Source organism: Abrus precatorius, unplaced genomic scaffold (genome assembly GCF_003935025.1).
Source record: "Abrus precatorius isolate BTA unplaced genomic scaffold, Abrus_2018 Scaffold8, whole genome shotgun sequence".
Lineage (NCBI taxonomy): Eukaryota > Viridiplantae > Streptophyta > Magnoliopsida > Fabales > Fabaceae > Abrus > Abrus precatorius.
In genome coordinates, this window is record NW_020874428.1 from 136,145 (window position 1) to 164,075 (window position 27,931).

At 31.4% G+C, this 27,931-nt stretch overlaps 1 protein-coding gene across 1 annotated transcript; it reads right to left on the reverse strand.

The window, feature by feature from the left end:
* Positions 1-487: 487 nt before the first annotated feature.
* Positions 488-27,878, reverse strand: LOC113847288 (structural maintenance of chromosomes flexible hinge domain-containing protein GMI1). The gene is made up of 36 exons (XM_027476289.1): positions 27,522-27,878; positions 27,304-27,336; positions 27,126-27,212; positions 26,984-27,039; positions 26,354-26,437; positions 25,190-25,262; positions 24,850-24,905; positions 24,623-24,728; positions 24,440-24,505; positions 23,226-23,312; positions 22,285-22,335; positions 19,581-19,692; positions 19,328-19,389; positions 19,119-19,247; positions 18,294-18,384; positions 18,180-18,214; positions 13,078-13,153; positions 12,805-12,987; positions 12,287-12,445; positions 10,902-10,923; positions 10,689-10,803; positions 10,508-10,618; positions 9,000-9,109; positions 8,590-8,767; positions 8,403-8,511; positions 8,211-8,305; positions 7,046-7,144; positions 6,645-6,711; positions 6,289-6,374; positions 5,927-6,208; positions 5,716-5,856; positions 5,290-5,401; positions 4,481-4,691; positions 4,161-4,352; positions 3,703-4,023; positions 488-764 (listed from the first exon to the last, which is right to left on the reverse strand). Exons 1-36 carry the CDS (start codon positions 27,873-27,875, stop codon positions 488-490), a joined length of 4,428 nt encoding a protein of 1,475 aa, XP_027332090.1. The 5' UTR covers positions 27,876-27,878.
* Between the last annotated feature and the right edge of the window lie 53 nt (positions 27,879-27,931).

A 27,931-nucleotide genomic window follows, 5' to 3' on the forward strand; every position in this document is an offset into this window, starting at 1 on the left:
TTATACATTTATTGAAATTTTGATAAAGTTTTTATGGGAATTCGATAACCAAAATTGTAATCACGTAAAAAAATAGAGTCCACTAGTAAACGTGGATCCAATTTTTTAACATTACCCAACTTGAATTGAAATAAATGAGTTGAAAGAATAAGAAAAAATTGAACAAAAAATGCACCTTTTAGCAGCGGCCATTGCAACTGCATCAAGTAACATTCTATCTACATTTACAACAAATGCAACCAAGATTTAAAAAGTCTTATGTCAGTTGAGAACACTTTTATCCAATGTCATTATAGATTACGAGGTGTAGCTTTAAACTATAAGACTAAGCAGCAATTCGTAGTTACTTCTAGACTTGGAAAATTTGCACATGATAAACCTTATAACACTGTTAAAGTAGAACCTAAATTGAATTCCAAAACAATATTCTCCATCTGTTTTGTTTGGTATTAAAATTTGTTTCACAGAAGCCAAATATTTCAATAGTTCAATCAGAGAGTTCTTTGATTCTGTTTTTCTCATCACCTGCCTCTATATATTTCAATAGTTCTGTCATAGGCTCCATTCTATCCATAAATTTATTATACCTCTCCTCTTTTATCTTAAATTTCTTTATACACTTCTCACGACAACTAGTCAGTTCTTTGATTCTTTGTTCAATGATCCTCAGATCTGACTTCTTATCTTTAATCCGTGTCAAGATTTCTTCAGTTTCTCGAGGGTGTACCATCTGGTTCTCACAAGGAAAATATATAAAAGGATTCCTGCAAATCAGAGTTAAATAAGTAATATATTACTACTTACATACAAAATCATAATACAAACAAAATATTGAAAGAAACGATGAACTATAACATTCATAAGGAGACATTTGCGAGATGTTTTCTTAATGGATCTATCATATCTTAAATATATCATTTACAATCGTGAATCATTTTAATCTTTATTATTTCTAAAGTTCATTAAAATACTTCCAAAATTAAGCAAAATGTCATTTTAGTTCTCAACATATGCAATCGTCAATTATTTTAGTTCCCATGGTATACAATCATTAACATTTTAGTCTATGTTGTCTAAGACTTTAGTTGTTTTAACATATAAGTTGACTTGACATATTAAGTAATAGTTAAACATAATATATGACATTTAATGATAACATGGTTGAGTAACATGACTCAGTTTATTTTCCTCAAAATTTGCCAATTTGTTTCCTAGATAATCTCTAGGCCTAAAATTTTATGGAGACTAAATTAAGTAATAAAAGATTCTTTACGTCATTATTAAATATCTCATATCATGTTCAGTTGACACTTAACATGCAAGCCAACTTCTCTATTAGGAAAATTAAAATGATGATTGTATATGTTAGTAATTAAAATGACATTTACATAGTTTAAAGATTATTTTAATGAATCTTAAAAATATTTGAGACTAAAATGATGTTTTATTTAGTTTAGGTACAATTGTGAAGAATTCTTAAAATAGTTGAGACTAAAATGATAATTTGCTCAATATTGCACTTGAGAAAGTAACAATACCCTTTCAACGCAACCAATAAAAGTTAACCATAGATGCATGTTAAAATCATATCATAAATGAACTAATATTAATAGTAATAGTGTTCTTATTGTTATAATCTAGTCTTAAATGTACTTACACATTACACACAAATAATTATCACTCAATGTATACTATTTGCAAATGATATAATGTTGGTTGAGAATTCGAAAGAAGAGGATAATACTAAACTTGAGTTATGGAAGAAGACTTTAGATTCTAGTTTCTGCTTGAGTAGAATAAGACAAGATATATGCATAATTGAAGATTATATTATAGCACAAATTTTCAGTTTCAGGTACTTAGGATCAATTATACAGAATGATAGAGAAATTAATGACGATGTTACTCACACAAATACAATTGAGGTGGTTAAAGTGGAAAAATAATGTATCAAGACTATGTTACTCATGCAATACAAGTTAGGTGATTGAAGTAGAAAAATGTATCAATAATTATTTATAACTGTAAAGTACCTTTCTAGCTGAAAGAAAAGTTTTATCGTTTTGCAATACAATCAGCTATCTTATATGATAGTGAATGTTGAGTCTTAAAAATATAACACGAGAAGAAAATGGAAATGACAAAAATAAGAATAATATGATGGATGAGTGAACACAAGAAAATAAGAATATTAAGATGTAATACAAAATGATAATATATGAAAATATTAGAATGACACTTATAATGGAAAAGATGACTGAAAATTGTCTATGGTAGTTCAATCATGTGCAAAAAAGACCTTTGTTGGCATCAGTGAGAGGAGAGTAGATTGCATAACTTGTAGTCCAGTAAAAAAGAATCAATAAAGACCCAAAAGATTATTAAAAAAAGCCTTCTAATTAACTAGAAATTTAGTTTTTTGACCGAGCTCAATGGAAATAAGGCCTAGTTGTTATTAATGAGTTATAAAAGGACCTTATGACATTTATTTCAATTTTTTTTTAAATTAATATTAAATAGAACTTATTGCATTATACAATAAATTAAAATAAAAATATGTTAAGTTATTATTTTTTAAAATTTAATAGAAAAGATGTTATTGATCTATTATAAAATGTAACTAAAGAAAAGATAAAACATTTATATTAAGAATTAAGAAAACAATATAATAAAGTATGAGTGTTAATAATTATAACATAATTATTAAAAAGATGATAATTATTAATTATTTTGAAATGATTATATTTTAATATAAAGTGTATAACACTCAAATTTTATTATTTCTAAGTTATTCTGTTAAAAAATAATTTTTCCAGAAAAGTTAATATTAAATTATTTAAATTTAAGAAAATTATTATCTCATATATAACATTTTATTCAACATATATCTTGTGTATATTTATATAAATTTAAACATAAAATTAAAATGCATTATTAATTAGATATTCAAAAATTAAATTAGATATACACCATAATTTTTATCAAAATTAATAAAATAAAATTAAAAATAATAAAATGTATAATATTGTATTACAAAAGAAAAGTATATTACTTATCTAAGAAATGTTATGATGTTTTTTTAATTATTTATAATGAATACATATATTTTTATCATTCTTAAATTATCTTTTTAATTATTTAACTATAAATTCATTGTTATTATATAAATAAACATAATCATTAATGTTTGATATTAAAGTAAAATGTAATCTTAAATAAATTTTTGAAATATAACTTTTTCACTTTTTCTTTTTTGAGTTTATAGGCAATTAAAACTTCAAGAAATCTCAAATAATAAATTATATTATTATTTATGTGTCACTCATAAGTTACAAGATAGTTTCTACGGATACATTTATTTAATATTCATTAATTCTTATAAAGCAAGCACGAATACTCGTTAAAATATAGAGGTATCATAAAGTTTACCTTTTATTTTTTGGCTTAATTTCTGTGTATTACATTAGCTATTTTATCCCAAGGCTCTCTCTTTTGACTTTATATCTTTCTCTGAATTATTAAAAAGGTTGTACAGATAAAGTTTCTTTATAATTTATGCTATGAAGCCAGCAAATTTCTATATAATTTATGGATCATGTTCTGAAGAGCTCCATGCAACAATAATATTAAAAAGAAAGCAGATGCATGCACCAGAGAATATTCATCACAGACGCGCAGAGAGAGAGAGAAAGAGAGAGATACCCATATCCGAGAGAGAGAATTCCACTCTCTCTTAATATACCACCATCTAACGAAACGGCACCATCCTCTATACAGGCACGAGCAGCCACCATATTCTCTCTTGTTTTGTAAACATGGAGCTTCTTGAAAAGGCTAAACAGCACCGTCTCCCGAAGCCCGTGGCCCGAAGTTGTCTTCGTCTGCAAGTAATTTATTTCCAGGTCAACCATGTTAACTGCGTAACCAACAAACCCGTCTGGGGTTCTCCCGTTTGGCAGGGTAGGATTTGGCAATGCTAGCTTTCTCTGAAAATCATTCTCTTGCAAACGCCCAGTATAAGGCCTGTCAAACCCATGCACACGTGAACCAGTTTTTCTCAAAACTAAATAAATAAAAACAACTAATCACAAGGTCTTGGCCCTTGAGCTTTTATTTATAAAAATCTATAAAAGTAATCATATGATGAAGCAGTGAATTACCTTATATCTTCAATACATATAACAAGGAAACGCTTGCTAATATCTTTTCCAAGAGCAGCAGCTTCAGCATGTAAAGCACGCTCACAATCAATTTCACCATTTTGTTTATACCTCTCAAGGGAACTTGCAGCATCAAAGGATCTATAAATAACACCCGACATTTTATCTTCACCAAGATACTCGGCAAAGATCCTGAAGATAACTTAACATTAACACAATCAGAAGTGAAACCAATTTTAAAATTTTATTCCTTATCAACATTCAACAATGCACAAATGGCAGAACTTGGTAGAAATGGAGGGAGAGGAGCAATAAACAACCTGCTAAGCTCAGGACTCTGAACAGTACCAATGAGGGCAACGACACCAATTATATCTTCCAAGAAATAATTTTGTTGATTTTTGTGCCTGGAAAGATTACACAAGACAGAAATTGCCGAGTTTTCCATGCTTAAAACTTTTGTCATCAATTCATCTTTGGTAAATGAAGAGTCCATGTTGACTAAATCTAACTGATAAGGCTGAATCTTCTCTGCATAATCAAGACATTCAACACAAAAACACCAACAACGTCATTTTGTTTTTATTCTGATAAATTTTAGTTTAATGTGCTTATCAAAGAAAATGCTTGGTTGTTGTTGTTTGCTTTTATCAAAGAAAACGACCATTCACAAATGCAAACTTGCAACAGCAGAAACAAATTTTAAGATAAAAAGGCATAAAAACAACCCTCGTAAATGCACTTGCATAAACGGATATAACTCACAAGACATAAAAAGGTAGCATACATAAATGCATGCTTGCATCAATAAATATAATTCACAAGACAGGAAAAGACAAAAATCTAGCATTCATAAATGCACGCACCACCAACAGATGTAACACACCAAACAAAAAGACAAGTACAAAAATTTTATTCAATAAGCATTACCCTAAGCACTTTCTGTCCTATATAAATCTCATAGAAGTTAAAAAATCATACAACTTAGTTGCATTGCAGCTAAATACATTGTTTCTTGCTACAAGCTAATTTAATAATGTAGTACACATTTTTAAAAATTCAATTAACTGAGATGATGTGTGCATGTTTATAAGATAGGTAGGTAGAGAGAGAGAAGCAGAGTAAGAACCTAACAACTTCACTATCTCTTGCTCGGTTTCAGACTTTTGCTCATTAAGTTCATTAAGATGACTTTCTACATTTTTAATTTTCTCACCAAGTCTGCAGATGCTATCAAATTCCTGCATAGAGGCACATCAAGTCAAACTCAAGTGACAAAAGGTATTTCCACTTCACAAGAATAAAAGCCATTAATTGACTTTCATTTCATCCATCACAAGCTCTTGTAAGAGAAGACATTTTAGAGGGGCATAAAACCAACTCTATCACCTGACGGTTTAACTGTTTTAAGATTTAGGAATATCCTTGAACAAATTTATTGTTATCATATCATGATTTTTCAAGCAGGATTGAAATATAAATATCCCGTGATCATATCCAAACCATGTATAACTTAACAAAGAAATAAAAATGAAATATAACTCATGTATGATACCTTGTCGTCATTATTTGCAAAGGAAATCATCCAGTTATTTTCGTGATAAAAAGATGGTAATTCTTCCAGGTGCATGATACTCTTATCTGGAGATGGAGGTTGACCAACATATTCTACTATTGGCATTTTGATGACAGGAACCTGCACAGAGTTCATATCAATTATGATTCAGAGCTGTGCTAAATTTGGTAAATTCAGAAGATGATGCTACCTTAACAATCAGAGACAGTCCTGTATATTGCGAATGAGCAGCTTCAAAGCAAAAAGACCCATCACTTATTGGAATAGGAATTGAAGGGATGGTACAGCGCCCATGCTTAAAAGTGTACCGAATAGATTCCTGTGCACTGAAAAGGTCTGACTTGATGGTAAGCATATGATACTGGCCATCTTTGTCATTGTGATGAAACATAATATCTACATCTCCATCAGGATTTACAATTTCAAAATTGATGTTTTCTAAGTGACCACCAGCAGCACAAAAATCAGGCACCTAAAACCAATCATATTACAACCATTCAAATATAACCAAATAAACCATTTATATTTCTATGTACATCTTAAAGAACTAACCCCTGATGCAATTCTCAAGTTCCTTCTCGCAGTTGAGAACTCCTGCCTGAAAATTGTTTGATTTTCAAGCATAACAGACATGGATGCTGCACCATGAATCAAACAAATAAGAACATCAGGACAAAAAAAACAGTGCAGCAGCTTGCAAGTTGCAACTATATTGTAAAATTGCATAACGTATTAGTCATGGCAATACCTCTAACCTCCAGAAAGGTTGAAACTTACAGCAATATATTAAATGTGGAAGTCAAGAGAATAATGATAAGTAACTTGAGCAGGAAAGTTAGAGCAGTAGCTAAAACTGAATCTAAATATTAGATAATAGATATTAACATCAAAATTTCCATGCAGCATACCGTTTTCTCCAAAATCTGCTGTTAACTTCAGAAGACCACCAAGATCAATTCTTCCCTTATCATCTACCTGTGTATCAGATTAAATCTAAGCAATCTCAACAAAGCTACACAGTCTATGCTATCAAAAGAGTTATCATCGCATTATGCAGTGGCAAAATCAAAATAAAAAATAGAAAAAAAAAAAAAAAAAGGAATCCATTTTATATGTTTATCCCAGTGAAACCACCACTTGGTATTCCAAAATTTGAAACACCACTTGGTATGATACATACTATACAGATCAAAGAAATTTTTGTTTAATAATATATATATATATATATATTTCACAGATGAAAAAGACAGGCTATTCTTCATTCATAGGTATTCATCATGCACCTGAGAGTATTGAAGAAAAGCAATACCTTACGTATCATACCAATGTCATCCAGTACATTGAATCCAGCCACAGCTAAAGTAACCTCCGAGCCTTTAATGACACGGTTTCCATATCTATCAAACATCTGGAGGACATGCATTCAACCAAATGTTAGCTGGAAATTCACTATCATGCAATTGCCAATAATAGATCAAAACCTTGTAGTTGTAATATAATGGTAAATACACGGAGTGATAAAATGTTCAGAATATAACGACTATTAGCTGTTAAGTAACAATTCAAAGAGCAACCACCGTGGCTGCAATTGCAGCCAAAATAGCAGCCGTAGTGGCAATATAGTGGTGCTAGAGTGAAATTTTACAAAACATTGTTATTTCTCTCCACCTTTTCAGAATTTAAAAATCCCTAACTAGATATAGTTTACCTGGCCTCTATCTACCATGCTACGCCCACACTGCAAGTCTGCAACCAACAGCATTCATTTGTATTTTTTTTTTTTAATTTTATTCTTATTTACTAGCATGTTTTGATTAAGACCTGTGACTTTTTTTAATTGTGAATATGTTATGAATTGAATAATTTTTTATCATTTCTTTTTATATAGTATAAATTATTTAATGTGTATACAAAATTTCTATATAGCAGCCATCCCACCATGTGCTATTCTACTATAGCATTTTTGGCATTGATCACTATGTGCTGCTAATTGAGATTAACTAAACCTTTGTATAATCTATTTTCAGCTCATTTAAAGAAGCTTCATGGCTTCATGGTCAACTTTATGACGTGTTCTCATGTAACATGCTTATTGAATACGCATCTAATTAAGTTGCTTACCCAGTTGTCTCCTCATCAAGCCGGCCTATAAACTAAAAAGGTTTGGCTTTTCATGAGTAATAACTTTCTTTGTATCTTAGTCGTGGATTTGGTTCAGAAGTTTGTATGAAAAATTAGAAAGAACCATAGATTATAATCACTCTCTATTAATTTGATAGCAAGATCACTCCTAGTATAGAGTGCAATTTGAAACATTTATCCATCATATCATGAAAGTTTTGGCAAACTTTCACTTTATCCTTTGATGCTTTATGCTCCTTGACCCTTGAGTCCCACCCCCATGCAAGAATGAAAAAAACAAATCAAGCAGATGAATCCAAAGAAAACTCTCAATTTTACACATTCCAAGATACCTCCAACATTAGCTCCTTGAAAATGAAACCTGGAAGTAGTTGGTCTTCTATTATTTTAGGCTTGAGTACAACACGGTTAAGAAAAGCTGGATAAACTGAAAATAAGCAACATAAAGGAAAAAGGTAAGAACAAGCAACACAGAAAACTAAATCATTTCCTATGAATTGAAAACATGGACCAATCATGTGCACCTCGACATGGAATGGAAAGAGACAGTGGTACATTATTTGAAGCAATAAACAAGGTGGCACAATAGCTTGGCTTTATCTTGTCGAGTTCGTTACTTATGATCATTACATTCTGTATCAGGCATCAAAAAACAAAACATTAGGTTTTTAACTTTATCATTGAGAACTAAGAAGCACCTAATAAGCATACCATAATTTTTAAAGTCAATTTGTCAGTTGAAAGACAAATCTTCAAGCCACATACTTCAACATGCAATGCCACAGCTGTCTGAAGTTTGACAGTTACGTCCGGAATTGAATGAAAAGGTGCTTGCCTATTATAGATATCATAGTATGCAATGTCTAAGGTTGGCAAAGTAGAACCAACCCTGTTAAACAAAGCATGTTAACAAGAAAGTACCAAAGTAAACATAAGCTTGATCATCAGAAAATGTATAAGAATCTATAATTACACAGAACATTTCAATCAGAGAAACAGCAATGTGCAAAGCAATACATAGCTGAAAAACTATAAAAGCTTTGTGAAGGAAAGATATGTTAAATGTAGGTCTTAGTCAATTTGAGAAGAAATTTATAAACCACCATGTAAAGCAATCATACCTAACATCCAGCTGTGGATTTTGGACACTGGTTAGAAGTCTACACTTCCCAACAAGATGAGAACGCTCCACGATTGCCTTTTTCTCAAAACTTTTACAGTTTGAGTCCAGCTAGTGACAAAATTACCAAGATAATATTACATTACACGTCATAGAAATACTAGTAAGTTGCAAAGAGGAGTAAAGACCATCAAATACATTACCAGTTTGTGACATCTTACAAGAAATAATGAAATGTGTAGCAACCAGTCATGTGAAATACTGTAGCCAATTTGTATCCCATGGTAAAAAACAATAATGCGGTGTCACAAAATCTATAAAAAAAATCACTTTTTCAACATTAAGGCCTACATTCTTAAATTTTACTTTTGTTGACAAATAGATTACTCTAGCAAATATAAATTTGGTCCAACTTTTCTATAGCATGAACTACAAAATCAATTGCCGCCTTGTTGGAATAACTGTTACAACTCATTTTTTAAGGGCACTTTGGCAGCAAAAATTAATGAATTAATAGGCAAAACACACCTGTAAAGTGTAAAGATACATGAAATGGTACTAGAAATAGCAAAATTATTTTCAGAGAGGACAGAAGAAAAACCCAGAACATTTGACTAATTTTAGTTTCTCAGGATATGGAATCTCCACCATCACTTTTTCATAATTACAATGCAGAAAAGACCATTTGACTTGATTTTCCCACATAATTAAAGACACCTCAATCACTTTCAATTAGGTTTTATTCCATGTAGTTTTGGTCATCTTGCAGTTATTCAAGGGATAAAATTTAAATCATGTTCCTGCCAATAAGTTCACATATTTAGTAATTACAAGAATATTCATTTTTCTAATACATTAACATATTTTAATGGAAGGTACTTAATGTTTGGAAGAAATTAATGTTCAATGTTATGGCAAGGAAGGAACTTGATAAAAAAATTGTCCTGACTGAAAATGTGAGTGAAATACAACCAATAAAGCCACAATTGCAGTTGCGATGCAGTTGTGCAGACTCCAGAAATCACAACAATATGCTCCCAATCACAGTTGCAAATTGCAATTTAAAGCCTCTTTTTAAGTAACTTATTCTGAGTATAATTGCTTGTCCTTTATTGAATACTATCAGTCCCTTCTAAAGATTTTTAATAAAAAGAAAATAAATATAAATGATATAGCTAAAAAAAGGAAACATATCCTAAATCAATTATTTAGAAAGTAGAACACAATTATACCATTCGGAATTCACTAGCAGTCAGGACCCAGGCATTTTAGAAATTTGAAGCAGTTTATCCATTGTAAAAAACAAGTTCCAAATTAAGCTTTTGGAATGGTCATCCAAAAATCAATTGTCATGTTTGTCATTAATATTTACTCCAATTGAGTCAAAAACAGATATAATTTTGAAGTCATTTGTAAAATAGATGCGAGTCATCTTCTGATGTTGCATATGATATAACTCAGTAAGGATAAATATATTATGGGAAAATTTATGGGAAAAAAAGTACTAACCCCTTTAGCCTCCAGATGTTGATTTGGAGGACCCAGCACGTCAACCAAAGGAGATTTTAGTTGTTCCTTTTTAAGTTGTTTTTCCCATTCAATATTTTCAACAGGTACGAGCTGTTAAAACTCCTTAGAAATCAGAAAATCTTTCAACCGTACTAAACACATAAAAACATAATCACACAACCTTTCCAGAGTCTATCACACTTAGAGGTAAAGACAAAGAGCCCCGGATTTCCAAACATGCATCTTCATCCTTGACTGAGAGGAAGCAACCATTCTCATCTGGGATATTTATTGGCCTTTAAAATCAAACAAACACGAGTAATAAATCTTGAGATGTAAAACCTTTAGAGGAATCGTATGATTTAAACAAAGTTTCACAAGAATATGAACTTACCTGCATATGATTCGGGCTTCTCCTATAACAATGAAACTAAAAAGTGGTCAATTTAACCAAGTCGCAAATTAAACTTTATTTCTAAGGTGAAGTTAAAACTTACAACATTTCTGACGATATAAGTATGTCATCAATTAATAAACTTACTCCCTTCTTGTGTTTTTTGCACAAGGGAAGAGAGGGAGAGCACCTATTTTTATCTTTTCTCTTGGAATCAAAGGGGCTTCAATAACAGATGTTTGACATAATAAACTAATAATATTTCTTAGTGTTAACCAAATAAAAACATCCTTGATATCAATGTAGCATCTTCTCACACAAATCTTGACTTTGGCTTAAAAGCATTAAATAAACCAACAAAAACAAAGGCAGACAACAGAAGAAGAAACTTAAAGTTGTTTACATAATAAATTGCACCGCCATGGTACTGTTCAATCCTATAATATTTTGGTGAACTACAACTTTTAGATTTTCTTTCACAATAATCTAGTCAACTTTCAATCTATTAGTGGTAAATATAATCGGACTCTGATCCCTAACTGTTCTTTAGTGTATGAAATAAGTATAGATATCCACATTAAGAGGAGGATCTAGCCAAAGAGAACTGAAAACCTATTTGAAATATGAAATATGCTTTTTTAACAATCAAAAGACGTGATTTTTAACTATTTACTAAATACTTTTATTAAATTTATTCAATTTTTAATGCATTCGTAGCAACTAAAAGTATAGTATGTATCATATGCTGATGTATAGAACCATAGAAGTATATATCTGCTGATATCAGCATTATACTGATATAGATAAAATTAAAAAATCATCATATTTTGTACTACGAAATTTTACATCAAATATGTTGATTCAAAAGTACTCATGCTGATGTACAGCTTTAGATACAATGTCGAGACTTAACAGAATGAGAAAACACGTACATGAATCCTTAATTACATTATTTTCCTATCACAATATGTTAAATAAATACAAGATGTGAAATGAATTATTTCTTTCGTCTTGTAAAGTAGGGATTTGATTTTGTAATTAGTGTTTTGGTTTGGGATTTCAATGTTTTAATTTGTGAATTATTTGGGTATTTTAGAATTTATTTTTTTCTTTTTTAATTTCATTTGATTAGGCTTTTCAATTTTGGACCTATCTTTGGATGAGGGTTTATTTGGCATATAAATAGGCGCTTTGTGTAAACAGGTTTGAATAATATTTGAATTCTATTCCTATTTAATGTGAGTCGGGACTCGGGAGAGTACCCATCCTACAGGAGAACTTCATGAGTACCTTTCTCCAAAGGAGTATACCTTTGGTATTACAGTTCTCCATTAGGGATTGTCATAATTAATGCTTTTCTTATTGACTACAATCTGAAAGCTCACCACCAGTGTCTCCTTCAAAACCTTCAAGCAAAAAATATTCTATGGTTGCATAAATCGTGGTCTGGTGACACCCTGCACATGCTCCCTTTAACACTTTAATTTTCTGGCCATGCTTCCAAGATTTTTCCTCTCTCTTAAAAACCTGATGAACTCTGATTACTACAAATGAATAAGAAAAAGGACGATTAGACAAAAGTATTTTCCTTTTGTTCAGGAGAAGCAATATTAACTAGCATTCTCACTATGTGTGACTGCATTAAAGTTTACTTTTTGTGTCTAAATCACAAATTTACTTCATAGAGAATCAACACTTGTATTTTAGTATTCAAGTGTGTGGAATATATAGATTGGGATTCACTCAGAAGTTAAAAAAGAATCACAAATCACGATAGCTACAATGCTACATTTCTCCAAAACTCTCCGGTTTGAACTGCGTGCCACAGGGCAAAGATCATCACTTTTGCAACAAAAAGAATGGAAAAAATGCCATTAAAATCTGTTTAGTCCTTGACACCTACCGTCTGAAGAGATGCCAAGTTCCTTTGCATTTGCTGGACCGACAATGATAACTGGCTTATCCTCGCCAGCATCAAATTCTTCATCATACTGACGATGCATGTGTAATATCCACTCCTGGTACTCCCTTTCTAGCTGTAAAAGAGTTAACTCTTTTGTACCCTTCCAAATTTCAAAAGTAACATCTGCTGAATTTAAATAACTGATAAGTTGGAATCAAATAATCGTGACAATAAAGTTGAAAAGGGTTATAGGGATTAACAAGAAGAAAATACCCTTCTCATTGTCTGAAATTTTATTGCCCAAATTCTTCAAACAAGTGGTGAAAGGATTGTGGTGTGCTAGATCAGTCTGAAAACCCAACAGTTTGTTGAAGATCATTTAGTCAAGAAGAATAAAAAAGACCAGATCATCATAGGATACATATGCTTTATATCCAATATCCACAGGTATATCCTGTTTTCCATTTTACTCTCCCACTTCCATGTGCACACATAAAACAAGTGAAAAAAATGATGTGCACTTTTGTTGTCTTGAGCTGAAAGGAGAACTGTCTTTATACGCGCATCCCATAAATATAATCAATATTAGATCAAAAAGTTTCCAAGTCATTGAAATAATGGAAGCCGACACGTTGAACAGCTTTCATTGGGCCAAGTTAATTGATTCTTGAAATATTTTGCAAGTTACATGATTTACAGTTACACAACTACTTAATCAAACTGGAGAACACACCAAAATCTGTGCTATCTTTCTTTCTATAGCCCTACATGCATCATAATTCAGTACAATTAACAATGGAGCTTTAAATCAATAAACAAACACACACATTGTGTGTTGGAATTATGTAATTATAGTAATATTATAAATAAAGAAAGTAGTATCTTTGTAATTATAGTAATATCTTATTCTATATCAATAGTTCCTATTATAAATAAATATATGTTCTAGTGTGTAGTCAAAACACAAAGATTCTACCTATGTTTCTTGTTCTCTTTTCTCAACATGGTATCAAGAGCCTAACAAAGAGGAAACTCTAATCTGTCCTTTTCATGTGAGCCTACTGCTCATAGGTGTATTTTTTTTTAAGAAACCATGTGTGTCTCTGGTTTCTGATTTTTTTTTCCGGCCGCCAATGTTCACACCACTGGCGAATTTTCCGGCATGCTTTTTTTTAATAGCATGTCCAACACTGTCTCCAGCTACCGCTTGTTTTGTTGGAGTTGCTGCAATCTGTCCTTTATCCTCCAATCTGTGCCATGGCCACCTCTACCCCTTCCTACATCAAAATTCAGCAACCGCCAACACGTTTCTTCACCCACATACAGTGACTTTCTTCAATGGTTTGAGGAGCGTTAAGCCTCTGGTCCCACTGCTTCTATTGTACACATGGATAAATTCTTTTGTTGGTGTCTCTCCCTCTTCCTTCTTTGGACCATGGAATCACTTTTTCCATTATTTCTTCATCTGATTATTTACCCTCTATCACAACTGCTAATGAGTCTCAAACACAATCTCAGGGTATTGGTATTGTCTCCCCTTTTCCTCCCACTCTATTGATAATGTTCTATATGTTCCCAAATCCCCTTTTAACTTACATTTCATTAGTCGCCTCACTCGTTCCCTTGATCGTATTATCTGTTTCACAAAAGATTTTGTTTACCTGTAGGACTGAAGTTCGGGAAGGATGATTAGCACCGGATGTGAGTCTCATGGTATCTACCATTTAAATGCTTCTGCTCATACTGGTTCAGTAATTAATTCACCTCTTTTTATTTATGCTCAGTTAGGACATCCTAGTTTAACCAAGTTACAACACTTAATACTAAGTCTTTCCAAATTATCTACTTTGTACGATGAGTCATGTCTATTAGGAAAACATACTTGTTGTTCTTTTACTAGTCGTGTCCATCGTCGTTTTACTTCTCCCTTTTCTTTAGTTCACACTGATGTGTGGGATCCAAGTCATACTGCATTTACTTTAGGTTCAAAATATTTTTAAAATATTTTGTTATTTTTATTGATAATTATTATAGATGTACTTGGTTATTTTTAATAAAAGATCGTTTTGAGTTATTTTCTATTTTTAAAACTTTCCTTTTTAAATTAAAACTCAATTTAGTGTTCCAATTCGTACTTTACAAAATAATAATGCTCATGAATACTATATCTAATCAATTTCAAAATTTTATACCTTCTAATGGTATCCTTCATCAGAGCTTTGATGTCCATACCCCACAACAAAATAGGGTTATTGAACGAAAAAATAGACATCTTATTGAAATTGCTCGTACTCTATTGTGTCATAGTTAGGTTCTTCATTGTTTTTGGGGTGATGTACTTAGCAAGTACAAGAAATTGGCCCCGCAGAGCTTTATTAAAAGCAAGGACCACTACGGGAAGTACTACGTGTTAACTTATTAATAAAATGTTATCCTCAATTCTTCAAAACCAAGTCTCTATCTTATACCCTCACTAGTCCCTACACCCTATATACCCTCATGTCTTTGGGTCCACCTGCTTTATTCATGACCTTAGTCCCGAACTTGATAAACTCTCCCCACACTAGGTCACAGAATTGTGATTTTCTATGTTACACTAGGTCTCAGAAAGGTTATAAGTGTTATTCTCCAACTCTTCACCACTATTTAGTTTCGGCTGATGTCACCTTATTTGAATTTGTTCCCTTCCTTACACTCAATCCTCCTATTTCAGCCACTAAGTCTCCTCCTTCCCCTCCGTTAGCTTCTGTGCCTGTCTATTATGTTCCACAAAAACAATCTCATGCTTCCGCCACACCACGTCCTTCGCGCTCTCTAAAGGTATATCATTGTCACCAGCCCCTCTCTGTACCGTCAACGTCTACTGGTCCGACTTCTAACTCACTTCCAGTGCCACTCACCATCCCTCCTTTGAGCTTGCCTCCTAAGACTAAACTTCCCATTACTTTTTGTAAAGGTATATGCTTCACTCATAATCCATCTCCTCATTATGTTTCTTTGTGTTATCATCGGTTGTCCTTTTCCCATTATACTTGTTTGTCTTCCTTGTCCTATATTTCTATTCCTTAGTCCGGTGATGCTCTCTCAAATCCCAGTTGGAAACAAGTGATGATCGATGAAATATGTATTCACTAGAATAGTGGTACTTAGAACCCTATTCCTCTCCCTCCTAGGAAGACTCTTGTTGATTACATGTGGATCTATATGGTCAAAGTTGGTCCTAACGGTAAGATTGATCGCCTTAAGACACGTTTGGTGGCCAAAGGTTATACATAAATATTTTGTTTGGACTACAATGACACTTTCTCCATAGTAGCCAAAATGACATCTGCCCGACTACTCATATCTATGGTTGCTATTTTTCATTGGCCTCTTTTTCAGCTTGATATCAAGAATGTTTTTCTTCATGGTGATATTGAAGAAGAATATGGAGCAACCTCATGGATTTGTTGGTCAAGAGGAGTTTTCAAGATTTGTTTGTCGTTTTCAAAAATTCCTTTATGGTCTCAAACAACCTCCAAGGATATGGTTTAGCAGATTCAGCATGGTAGTTGAACAATCTGGCATGACTCAAAGTGAAAAAGATCACTATGTTTTTTACTATCATTCAACCTCAAGTTGTATTTACTTAATTGTGTATGTAGATAGCATTGTCATTACAAGAAGTGATCATCATAGCATTGAACAGATAAAGCAACACCTTCGTCATCACTTTCAAACAAAAGATCTTGGTAGACTTTGATACTTTTTGGGAATTGAGGTAATACAATCCAAGAATGGTATTGTAATTTCTCAAAGGAAGTATGCAATAGATATCCTAGAGAAAACAGGATTGATGGGGCCCAAACCTATCGATACTTCAATAGATCTTAATACTAAACTTCTGTTAGGTTAGGAGAAACCAAAAAAATATAGGAGACTTGTTAGAAAATTAAATTATATGATAGTTACTCATCCAGACATCTCTTTTGCAGTCAATATGGTGAGTCAGTTCCTTAAATCTCCTTGTGATAGACATTGGGATGCAATAATCCACATTTTGAAATATATTGAAGGAACTATAGAAAAATGTCTCTTATATGAAGACAAAAGACGTACTCAAGTTGTGGGGTATTCAGATGAGATTAGGCAAAATCACCTAGTGATAGGAGGTTTACATCGGGCTATTGAATCCTTGTTGGTGGAAATTTAGTTTCTTGGAAAAAAAAGAAGCAAAGCTTAGTTGCAAGGTCTAGTACAGAAGCAAAGTATCGAGTCATGGCTCTAGCCACTTGTGAACTTATATAACTTAAACAACTACTCAAAGAATTGAGATGTAGAGAAGTTAGAGAGATGACACTTATTTATGATAATCAAGTAGCTTTACATATTACGTCAAATTCAATTTTTTATGAGATGACTAAACGCAGAGAGATATAATGTCACTTGATTAGAGAGAAGATTTTAACTGGAGACATCACTACTAGCTTTGAAATTCTCATGATCAACTGGCAGATGTCTATACCAAGTCTTTAATAGGTCTCTAAATTAGTTATATATGCAACAAGCTTGGTGCATATGATTTATATACTCTTGCTTGAGTGAAAGTGTTGGAATTATGTAATTATAGTAATATTATAAATAGGGAAAGTATAATATCTTTGTAATTATAATAACTTCTTATTTTGTATCAATAGTTTCTATTATAAATATATGTTTCGGTGTATAGTCAAAACACACAGATTCATCCTGTGTTAGTGTTTCTTGTTCTCTTATCTCAACCTTATGATTCCCAAACTCATAACATACATACCGTATAGTTATATGGAATTTCCAAGAAAATATCAAGTTATATTATACATTTAACCCATTTTATAAAACCTAATACACTTATCAATAGAAGCTCAATCCTAGAAATTCTAACTCCATACATGGGAAGTAACGAGTTTGTGCAATACAAAATATTAAATATTTATAAACAATTTCATTTAAGTATTGAAGGTTCCTAAAATTAAATTATCATACAAGTAAGAAAATTAATGCTACAGAATAAAAGCAAACACATTATTAAACAATACAAATTAAGGTTCAATTATAATAAAAGTTAATAGTTCCACTTAGAATTAATCAAAAATTAATGATTGGTTGGTCCTGTACTTAATATTTTGCCACTATTTCAAACTAATCAACAGCCATGTGGCATGCAACAAGGAAACGTTTTTGTCATTTACTAATCTGGGTTGAGATCACTTCCTAGTCCAGATAACATGATTCAAAATTAGTTTAAAGCCAAGACAAAATCATTTAACAATTAGAGACAAATATAAAGGTTAGGACAGTAAAAGAGGCATAATAACATTTATTTACTAATATGTTAAAAGTACCGCAAGCCAAACCTTGGAAAGTGTTGGCTTAAAGCCTCCATCAGTTTCTGCAAATTAGAAAGTCTAATTCAGAAGTCCAAACAAACAACCCAATAGTAATTATGAAAGTATCTGGTGATGATGTACCAATGAAGCATTTCACCCTCCGGGAACATCTCTTCAATATTTGAGCCTTGATTCCCTTTTTATTCCTGGAGTCCATAAAAGGAAGAAAAGTCTGGCCAAAAGATAATATAAATACAAGTCAAAAGTAATCATTGAAACAAGATGATTAAAACTTAAAAAATACAAAAAAAGTAAGAAGCGAAAAGTCAACCTATTGCTAAGATAATTATTTAATATGAACAAAAACCATAAAGAAAAATATTTAGAGATATAATGTTGTCCAATTGTAAGATGCACACTAGATCCGACAGAAACATAATATGTTGCCAACGTAACAATAGAAAATAGTTTCAACACAGAATTTAGGAGAAAATGTGGCATATGATGGTATGCATTGAAATCAAAAGCAAAACATGGAAAACATAAAAGAAAGCTTGGACATTAATGAGATAATACAAAGACTGACCTAATACTATAATATATATTAAGATATTAAGTAAAGTATAGCCGTTGTTCAAGCTCCCTTCATAAACACTGTATGGTTATCACACATGGGGTAAAAATACGAAATGACCAAAACACCGAAAATCTTTTGCATTCAAAATAAAATAATTATATGGCTATAATAATAACAATAATAATAAGAAGAAGAAGAAGAAAACCACTACTAAAACCAAATCATAAGGGAAATATTCTGTACAAGTTCAATTTCAAGGTTGGAGCATTCAAAATAAAGTAATTATATAGCTATAATAATAATAATAATAATGATAAGAAAACCACTACTAAAACCAAACCATAAGGGAAATATTCTGTGCAAGTTCAATGTCAAGGTTGGAAGTTTACCCAGCGAGCATCTGGGAGTAAACGTCCAAGCCGCCTAACAGAGACACGACTAAGGCTTTGGAAATTTTCTCTTATAACACACCCATCAGCCGTTAACTTTTCCAAAACTCTCTCTATATTCTCTTTTCCCTGAAACTTAGAATCATTTATTGGATTGAACCTGAAATTGAGATCTAGAACAATTGAGCACCATATGCTATGTTCGTTACCTTTATGAATGGGAGATATACAAACTTCAGGCATGCATTTGCTTCTTGGAGTTCTTTTGAACCTAAAATACAATAATTCAAATAGAACTTGCATTCACATTTCTTTACAGTTGATCAGACAGAAAGAATAAACACTACCAACATTAGACATAATAACATGGCAATACCATTTATCTTACACTGTCCATCACAAGAGAGAACAAGATTTTACGGAGTTAAAGAAGTTTACCTGCACTTTTCATGCCATCATTGCCTGCTACTAAGGAAAGGTGAAGCTGTAAAACAAACTCAGGACCGTTGCAAGAATGCAAATTGGTGATTGCAACCTCACCACCTTGAACCTCAGTCAAGTCAACATCATTGACCTATTAAAGAATAAAATTCATTGCAGTACTTCGTAATATTACACTAATATGCTTTTCATATCCTAATTTTTGTTTTCATAAAAAACATGAGTTACATGTAAATTTGAATAAAGTGTATGACATGAGATGTTTAAACAAATCTTAGTTGAGACAGTGGAAATATGCTTCAATATGAAAGCTGCTATGCTCATAGCCTCATACAAAAGAAAAAAGGTTTGAATTTTTATTGGTCCTTATACCAAAAAAGTCTGTAGAGGAGTCCTGGATCTAAGAAACATTTTAAAAATGGTCACTGCCATTATCTCACATTTTACACATTTTTTCATTGTAGCCTGTTGACATAATATATTTTTTGTTTTGTTCCCTTTATGGAAGAACATTTTAAATTAGTCCCTACAAAACATACGAAAGCAAAGGTACAATGTGATAAACAAAAAATTAAGCAGTTCCTAATTATTAAACATAAAAATCTAAGCAAACTTAACCATGGATTTTCGCTGATGAGATGAAGGAGTAGAACTGAAGAAAATACTTTCATTACTCTCCCACAGAATAAAAGAAAAAAACTTGAATGACTTTGGCACTTGATGGTGATGATGGATCAAGAGAGGCTACACAAAGGGAAATTTATTAACTTAATTTGAATAAAGTCATCATTGATTGAGATTGTTACAAGACAGTGGTGTTTAAGAGTTACATAACGGGTTTTAATTATACATATTATGGAGTATCAAAAGGAGGGAATGTCAGCTGACTTCGAAGTATCAAATTTCAATTTGCTCTTCTTTGCCACTGCATTTGTTTGTGGCTGCAATTCATGGGTCCTTTATTTTCTGGACTTATGTTTGTATATCTTATGAAAAACTTATTACTTTTTTGGCTAATTTTAAGTTATATTTAGTTAATGCATGTGATTTGGAGGATATTTTATTTATCTATGCTATTTTTTTATACATATGTATATGATTAGGTATTATTTTGTATGATTAGTAGGATCTTCTGATCTTTGTTATGATCCTATGATCTACAATGCTATACCCCCCTTTCCGATCCTATGTAGGATCCCCATTTTGATAACATCAATAGGGACCATAACACAATGAAGGTTAAATTATAAATTTAGTATCTATACTTGACACATTTTTTTAATTTGGTCCCTACACAAAAGAAAGTTACAATTTAGTCTCTACATGAGACTACATTTTTGGATTTGTCATTGCCATTCAAAACATGTTAATGGCATTGATGAGAAGGACTGAAACGTAAAAGAAAATACTAATATAAGAACTAAAACATAAATGTTAAATATAAGGACTAATTTGTAAATAAGTATCAATTATAACAACTAAATGTGTATTCCAACCAAAAATAAAAAACAAATTATGGACTTGTTAAGAAAAAAAAAATGAGATATTGAATGAAAAATTCACAAACTTAAGAGACTAGAAACTTATAGCTTCAAGTAAATTATATCTAATGTAATTTCATATCTCAAAGATAATAAATCATAAAAAAAATTTATTGAAATGAAAAATATTTATTTACACTTTTATAACTTAAATATAGTACATGCATTCTTTTTCAATAAAAACTTATTGCTTTTACATACTTAAACTAACCCGAAGGACTGACGTCAAAAAAATTTCTATAAAATAGAATAAAATTTTTTATTAGTAAAGAATCAAACATGTTTTGAATACAAGATTAACAAAATTCAATCCCAAGAACTTAAATTAATAGTTCTTTTATTTTATATGTTTTTCATTTATCTTACATTCAAATAAATGAAAGTATCAGTACTAATATTTTCATTATAATTTTTATATATCAATTTTTATAAAATATTTGAAAAAGAATTTTTTCTTGAAAGAAATTTACTATATTTAGGATATGAAACCACATAAAATACAAGTTTGCTCGAAAATATAACTTCTAATTTTTAAAATTTCACGATTTTTTCATTCAATACCTCATATCCTGTTTTTTCTAAACAAGTCCTCAATTTTTCTATTTTTAGTTTAACACACATATTTTTAGATTAGTCCTTACTATTAAAAATATGTTAACACCGTTATACGAGAACTGAAATATAAAAAAAACTCATATAAGGAAGAAAATGTAAATGTTAACTATAGTAACTAATTTGTAAATAAATATCAACTATAAAGACTAAATGGTGTTGACACATGTAAAGACTAAATTGTAACTTTTTTTTTATGTAAGGACCAAATTACAAAAACGTGTCTAGTACATGGACTAAATTTATAATTTAACCTAAAATAAATGTATCATGTATCCTAATTAAAATAAAAAGAAATATTATGAACTAACAATGTTAAACTACAAGATGACAGTAAGAACCATTTTGAAAACATTTTTTCATTTAGAATTTATTTATAAACTTTTTTCCTTAAGAACCAAACTGAAACAATAGACCTCATATACGGACCAAAAATGCATTTAAACATTCAGAGAAATAGATTACACATTTTATATCTTTTTTATATAAATTGGTATTATTTATTGGATTAATTAGTGTAGATGTACATGAGATAGAGCTATAATAGTATTAATGAACTAGTGCCAATATACCTTAAACTCAATTGGTGTAATAGTCTTCCCTCTATCAAACATGTCATCACTCTGCAAGAATAAAATAATTAAAAACAAATATATTCAATTCAGGTGAGAAGTAATATTTTGTTCAAAAAATATAAAAAGAAAAGGAATTTTAAGAACTTGAACCAATTATTTCAAAGATGAGTTAGTCTGGGTGTTGAAATTTCACTAACATCAATGTAGAAATTTGATAACCATGTACTAGAATCATAAAAGGGAGAAAAGAAAAGAGTTGAAAAAGCCAATGCCTCATGGTTGGTTGCAGAACAAAACACTAGGGACAAAAGTACGTTCATTTCAAACAGTGAACTCAATGAATACCTGGTCCAACTCGTTCTTTCTTATTATATTTCATTACATGACATGTCCAAATATAGTTTTAATATGTACAAAGGAGTACATATAGTAGGCCCAACCCCAAATAAGCCTAATAATTTTGACCCAGAGAAACCCCTTCAAATACAGAGGATGGAAGAAAAGTAGCAAGAGGAAGAAAATGGCATTCTCTATTCACAAACAAAAACAAGTTCAACAGACTACTATTGACAAGAAGCACCAACTTGACAATATAGAGAGCAGTAGATTACTAGTGAAACACACAACTGATAAATATAATGTTAAAGATCATTTTGTATGTTGACAACAGTATAAAAAAAATAAACATCTAAAGCAAGGTGATGACAAAAACTGAGAATATAAGATATTTCATTCAATCTGTGGGGGTGGAAATGTTGTTACTGGTACAGTTATTGTAGTAGTCATCTAATGTTACCAAGTTCCACTGGTCTGCATGCCTAACATTATTGTTATTCCCTGCTAGACTCTTGTTGGATTGAGTACATCTGGTACTCATTGAATTAATATATATTTAGCTTATTAAAAAAAGTTATTCAATTATTTGGAGGAAATCGAACCTGAATGTAGGGGAAATAAATGTCCTTCAGGTAGCACTGAAGTCTGTTTATGTCAATATCTTTTACTTTTGCTTTGTAAATTTCAACCTGCAATGTATCGTACCAAATTTTTGTATATATGAATAAGTGACAGATATATACACAGAGAGAGTGTGAAAGGAACCGAACCTTTTTGAGAATGAGAAGAGTAAATTTAGACCGTACAACCAGACAAAAATGGTCAAGATTAAAATATTTGAAAAGTAACAGGATCACTTAAAAAGATCATATGACATTTTAAAAAACTCACATGACTTGTATGTTTAATGATCCTGAGCATTCATGTTAAGATTTAATGATCAAGGCTTATTTCTCTTACTCTCATGTAAAAAATGTTATCTCTTTTGATAATTTGCCTATATATAACCCTCAATTAAGTCTTCGAAAGTTTTCATCAAATTAATTCCAAAAAGATTGTTTGTCAGTATAATCCTCCAGAAATTGTCACCAAATTGATCCCTCAAAAATTCAATCCGTCATCAAATTAATTCTCAAAGATGCTTCTTGTCACCACTCTAATTCTCCATAATTGATTGTTGAGGAGAGACTAATTTTTGGTGAAAAATTAAATCCTTAGGGGACTTTGTAATGATAAACTCTGTGGAAGACTAATTTGATAATTAACAGCTTAAATTTTTAGTGGACAAAAATTTTTCAAAAACTTATGCGATGACTCGTAATTTTGGAGGACAAAATTGAGGGTTTATGCAAACATAAATATATTTAGAAACAGAGTAATAAATAAAAGTAATGATATATGTCACAGAAAATTGACTGTGCTCACATTTTAGAATATCAAATCCATGGAAAGAGCTCTTTTAAAGTGAAATTCCCACAAGTAAGGATGTATCCATCATTGAATTTTCAGTGATTAATGGACTTTAACTTAAATAAAAGGTAAATACACAAATAGAAGAGCCCTGTGGAACTCAATATGTCCCAAATGCTCTCTGAGTACTACTGCTAATCATTTTAAATTATCGTGCATCCTGCCTAAGTAAAATATTTGGAACAGTTACAGGAGCCAAAAATGTTGATAATTCTCAATTCAGGTAAGGGACATGTAGCTTTTTATATAATTACACGATTAAGTGGTGAAAGACAAAAGTAGATACACAACGGCAAAAACAGATAAGAGGAGCAAAAAGAGGCAAAAGATGAAAGATGTTATGCACCTTTGTAAAGCTCCCATGAGAATCCCTGATCTCTTCCTTTGAGGGATCCCTGATGCCACCACTGGTCTAAATGAGACATAAATATATAAAAGTAACATGCTATTGTCAGTTGAGAGCATAAACAAATAACAATAAAGAAAAGAAAGCACCAATGGCATTGCGTTGTTAGAGAAACATGAATACCTTCCAAGTGAGTTTAGAGCTAGATGAGCTTAACAAAGCTTCCCTTTCAAGAAGTAACATGTAGACTTTCTTCACATGCTTTGTCTTAGAACAAACTAAAGCACGCCTTCAATGTGCAGAAAACATAAAGAAGAGACAGTGAGTGATACAGCGATATATTTTGGGGAAGGACTTGAAGAGAAATAGAACATAAATAAAACAGATTATTTTTATCGAAGAAATCATACCTCCCCAAATGCATAGATGATATTGGTCCACCATATCCAAACATTCCAAAATAAGGCTGCACGATTAACCTCAACAAAGCTACAATTAGATTAAAACAACAAAGGTGTAATCTACCCCCTCCCCCCTTCTGAGTAACATTTTCATCCTTCTATGTGCATAAGCATCAAAGACAATGAAGTATTCACCAAAAGGTAATATAAAGGAAATATTTCTAATTAACAATGCAAGATTTACAAAGGTATGCACTTCTAGCTCAAAATAATATAAATATTTAGGCATATTACAGCAAACATGTTCAACAAAATTTGAAGGGAAAACTCTGAGAAAATTAAAAAATACCATTAGGTATGGTGGTTTTCCTCCAATAGCTTGTGATCTAGAAGATCTGTGAAGTGAAGCACCCATCTTTCCCCTGCACAAAAGATGAAAAGTCTAATAATTAAGAGAAGACAGTATAATATGTAGCAGATAAAAGTCCCTAGGAATGGCTTTTAAAAATTGATTGAAATTGAATGTTATTTAATCAGGAATATTGTCAGATCGAAGTACAAATAAAGATAAATATTAATTTGTGAAGATCAAATGCTAGCATGTTTGAAGATTTGGTGCTATTTTGGACACCTTTATAATGTGTGAACAGAATTGACATTTTAGGGGTCATTTACTTCAAAAAGATAATATTTATGTTTTCACTAATAAATATAAGGGTCTTGAAAACAAGTGTGATCGATAAATAGAATGTTCTTATTAGAAATGACGTTGGGCTGTATAGAGAATCACGAAAGAAGTGCAACATTACACTTTTTAAAATTTTTCCATTTTCGACATTGCTTTGCATTTTTATAAATATAAAATTGCTACTTTAGTCACACTTTTTTTTTTGCTTGTAAAAGATTTATACAAGAAATAGTCTAGTTACCAGAAAATTAAAAACCATATAAAAAATTAAGATGACATTTTTGTAATTATTAATGAAAATAGAAAATGTTTTCACTAACCGAACAGCCCTTAGAATTTAATTCTAAAATTTGTTTTCAGAAATTATTTGATTATTATATCCCCAACACACTAGCCGTCACAATCCCTCCAAAATATACCAACGAACCATCAAACTGAAAACTGCTTCGCCAATAAATATCTACAAGCAATTTTTTCATTTCAACTGAAATTTTATTTCTGTCACCTAGACTTCAATCCCTTTGCCCATCAACATCAAAAGAAGAGTTTAATTAGTTTACAATCAGCATATACTTTTTACACTATCCTTAAGAAAGAAAGTACATATTTTTCTAATAAACTAAGGTTTTTCAGCTGCAATGGAAGTAAATCAAAATTAAATCCTAGCACAAAAAAAGTAAATTATTGGTTTTGCATTTACCTGACAAATATGTGTAGCTAAAATTCATTTTAAATGTCTTAATTTTTTACTCAGATGACAAAATGTGAGCATTGAATTTGCAAACTTCAAGATGTTCATGAAGTAAAAATACATCAAACAGATACCACTTGACAAGGGAATTCTCATCAGTGTCATCCATCCCTGGCCCATTGTCAAAAATTGAAAGCTTATCTTTACCCAGATTTACTCTGCAAATCGAAAAATACGCATCAATAAGTGGTCATTGAGCATGAATGTCAAAAACCAAGTAAGCAAACACGAGACAATAAAAATCACCTATGTATTTTTTTAATCCACAAAAATTATTACAATAAGAAAAGCTGACAATAATTTATGTCATAAACAGTAGTGGCTATTAATCATTAAATAATCAAATATCTTAAATTTCCATAGATTAGAATTGGGAATATAAAATATACATTGTGTTCACAGTAAGTTATAGATTTCCTCAGGGCAGCTACACTGAGTTTCTATTGTAGTACTTTGAGAATTATTACTTACTATCAATTGAAAACAAACGATTATCAGATTACCAAAAGATATATATGTATCGATTTAAGATTAAATTATACAGGTTAAAAAGATATTTTACTACACGGTCCAAGAAGTTCTTATTTGCTTGTACAAATTATCACTGAATTAACGCAAGACAGTATCTTTTTTCCTTCTATTTTACGTAACGACTAAAAAGACAATATCACTATCACATTGATGTCAATATCATGCAATCATACCTAATTAGCTTCCTATTATTTTCCCCATTAGACCATACAGCTTGCAAGGAATTATCCTGATGAATGAATAGTAATATTAGTGCCTGCCAAGATGTGAAAAAACCAAACGAGATTGTACTCTGTTTTTTTGTTAAAAGCTCACAATCAAGTCTGCGAGAGCGGTTTCGAAAGTATATTCTTCAGGAAGCTCCAGTAACAGATCAGTATCTGGCGTCAAATCCCACATATTCTGCATTTCAAACATAATCAAATAATCATTATCACATATCGTGACAAGAAACATCACCAGCAGGAACAGAAAAGCAATCGAGAATTCTAACCTCAAAAGATTCGGCAATATCGCTACTCCCATCCTGATTCAGAAGTCCATAAAATCAAACAAAAGGAGAAACATTGATGATTCAGCAAATGAACAAAGGGAAAATATTAAACTCAAAAGCAAAGGAAAAATACACTGGAAGTGAAATTCTTTTTGAAAAAAAAAAAAAAAACACAATTACACAGAAACAAAACAGTAAAGCTAATTGGCTATACTGACATGAAACCGTAGAGTATGGCACTTGTTCGGCTTAAAGTTTTTCAATTTAATAACGTTCCTGATCTTTGCATCATTGGCATCTCGAAGAAAAAGAGCACCACCCTTCCAGTTAATGTCCCTTCTCTTCTTCATTGACTCGTGGTGCTTACGAGCTTCTAAGTACTTTTCTTTCACCAAGTTCATAAAATCTCCAAACAACATTTCCGGTTCAGGATCGCGTAATGTTAGTTCCACGCTCATCCCGTTTGGCAATAGGATTTTGAACCTGCACACTTTTCCAACACCATCATCCTCATCGTCGCTCTGCACCATTTTCCTCTTTCTACTGTTCTTAGAAGCCAGTGCCCCTTCCATGCTCGCAACCTTTCCCGAAGGCAATGTCGTTTAAAACGTAATCAGAAACTTCAAAA

What these genes read in the sequence shown, in the direction of transcription:
- LOC113847288 (XM_027476289.1), bottom strand. Translation starts at nt 27,875, where the DNA reads ATGGAAGGGGCACTGGCTTCTAAGAACAGTAGAAAGAGGAAAATGGTG. An exon ending in GAAAACCACCATACCTAATG is followed by an intron (nt 24,906 to 25,189) that starts GTATTTTTTAAT and finishes TTAATCGTGCAG; the next exon opens with CCTTATTTTGGAATGTTTGG. An exon ending in TCAAGGAGCTAATGTTGGAG is followed by an intron (nt 7,145 to 8,210) that starts GTATCTTGGAAT and finishes CATGTCCTCCAG; the next exon opens with ATGTTTGATAGATATGGAAA.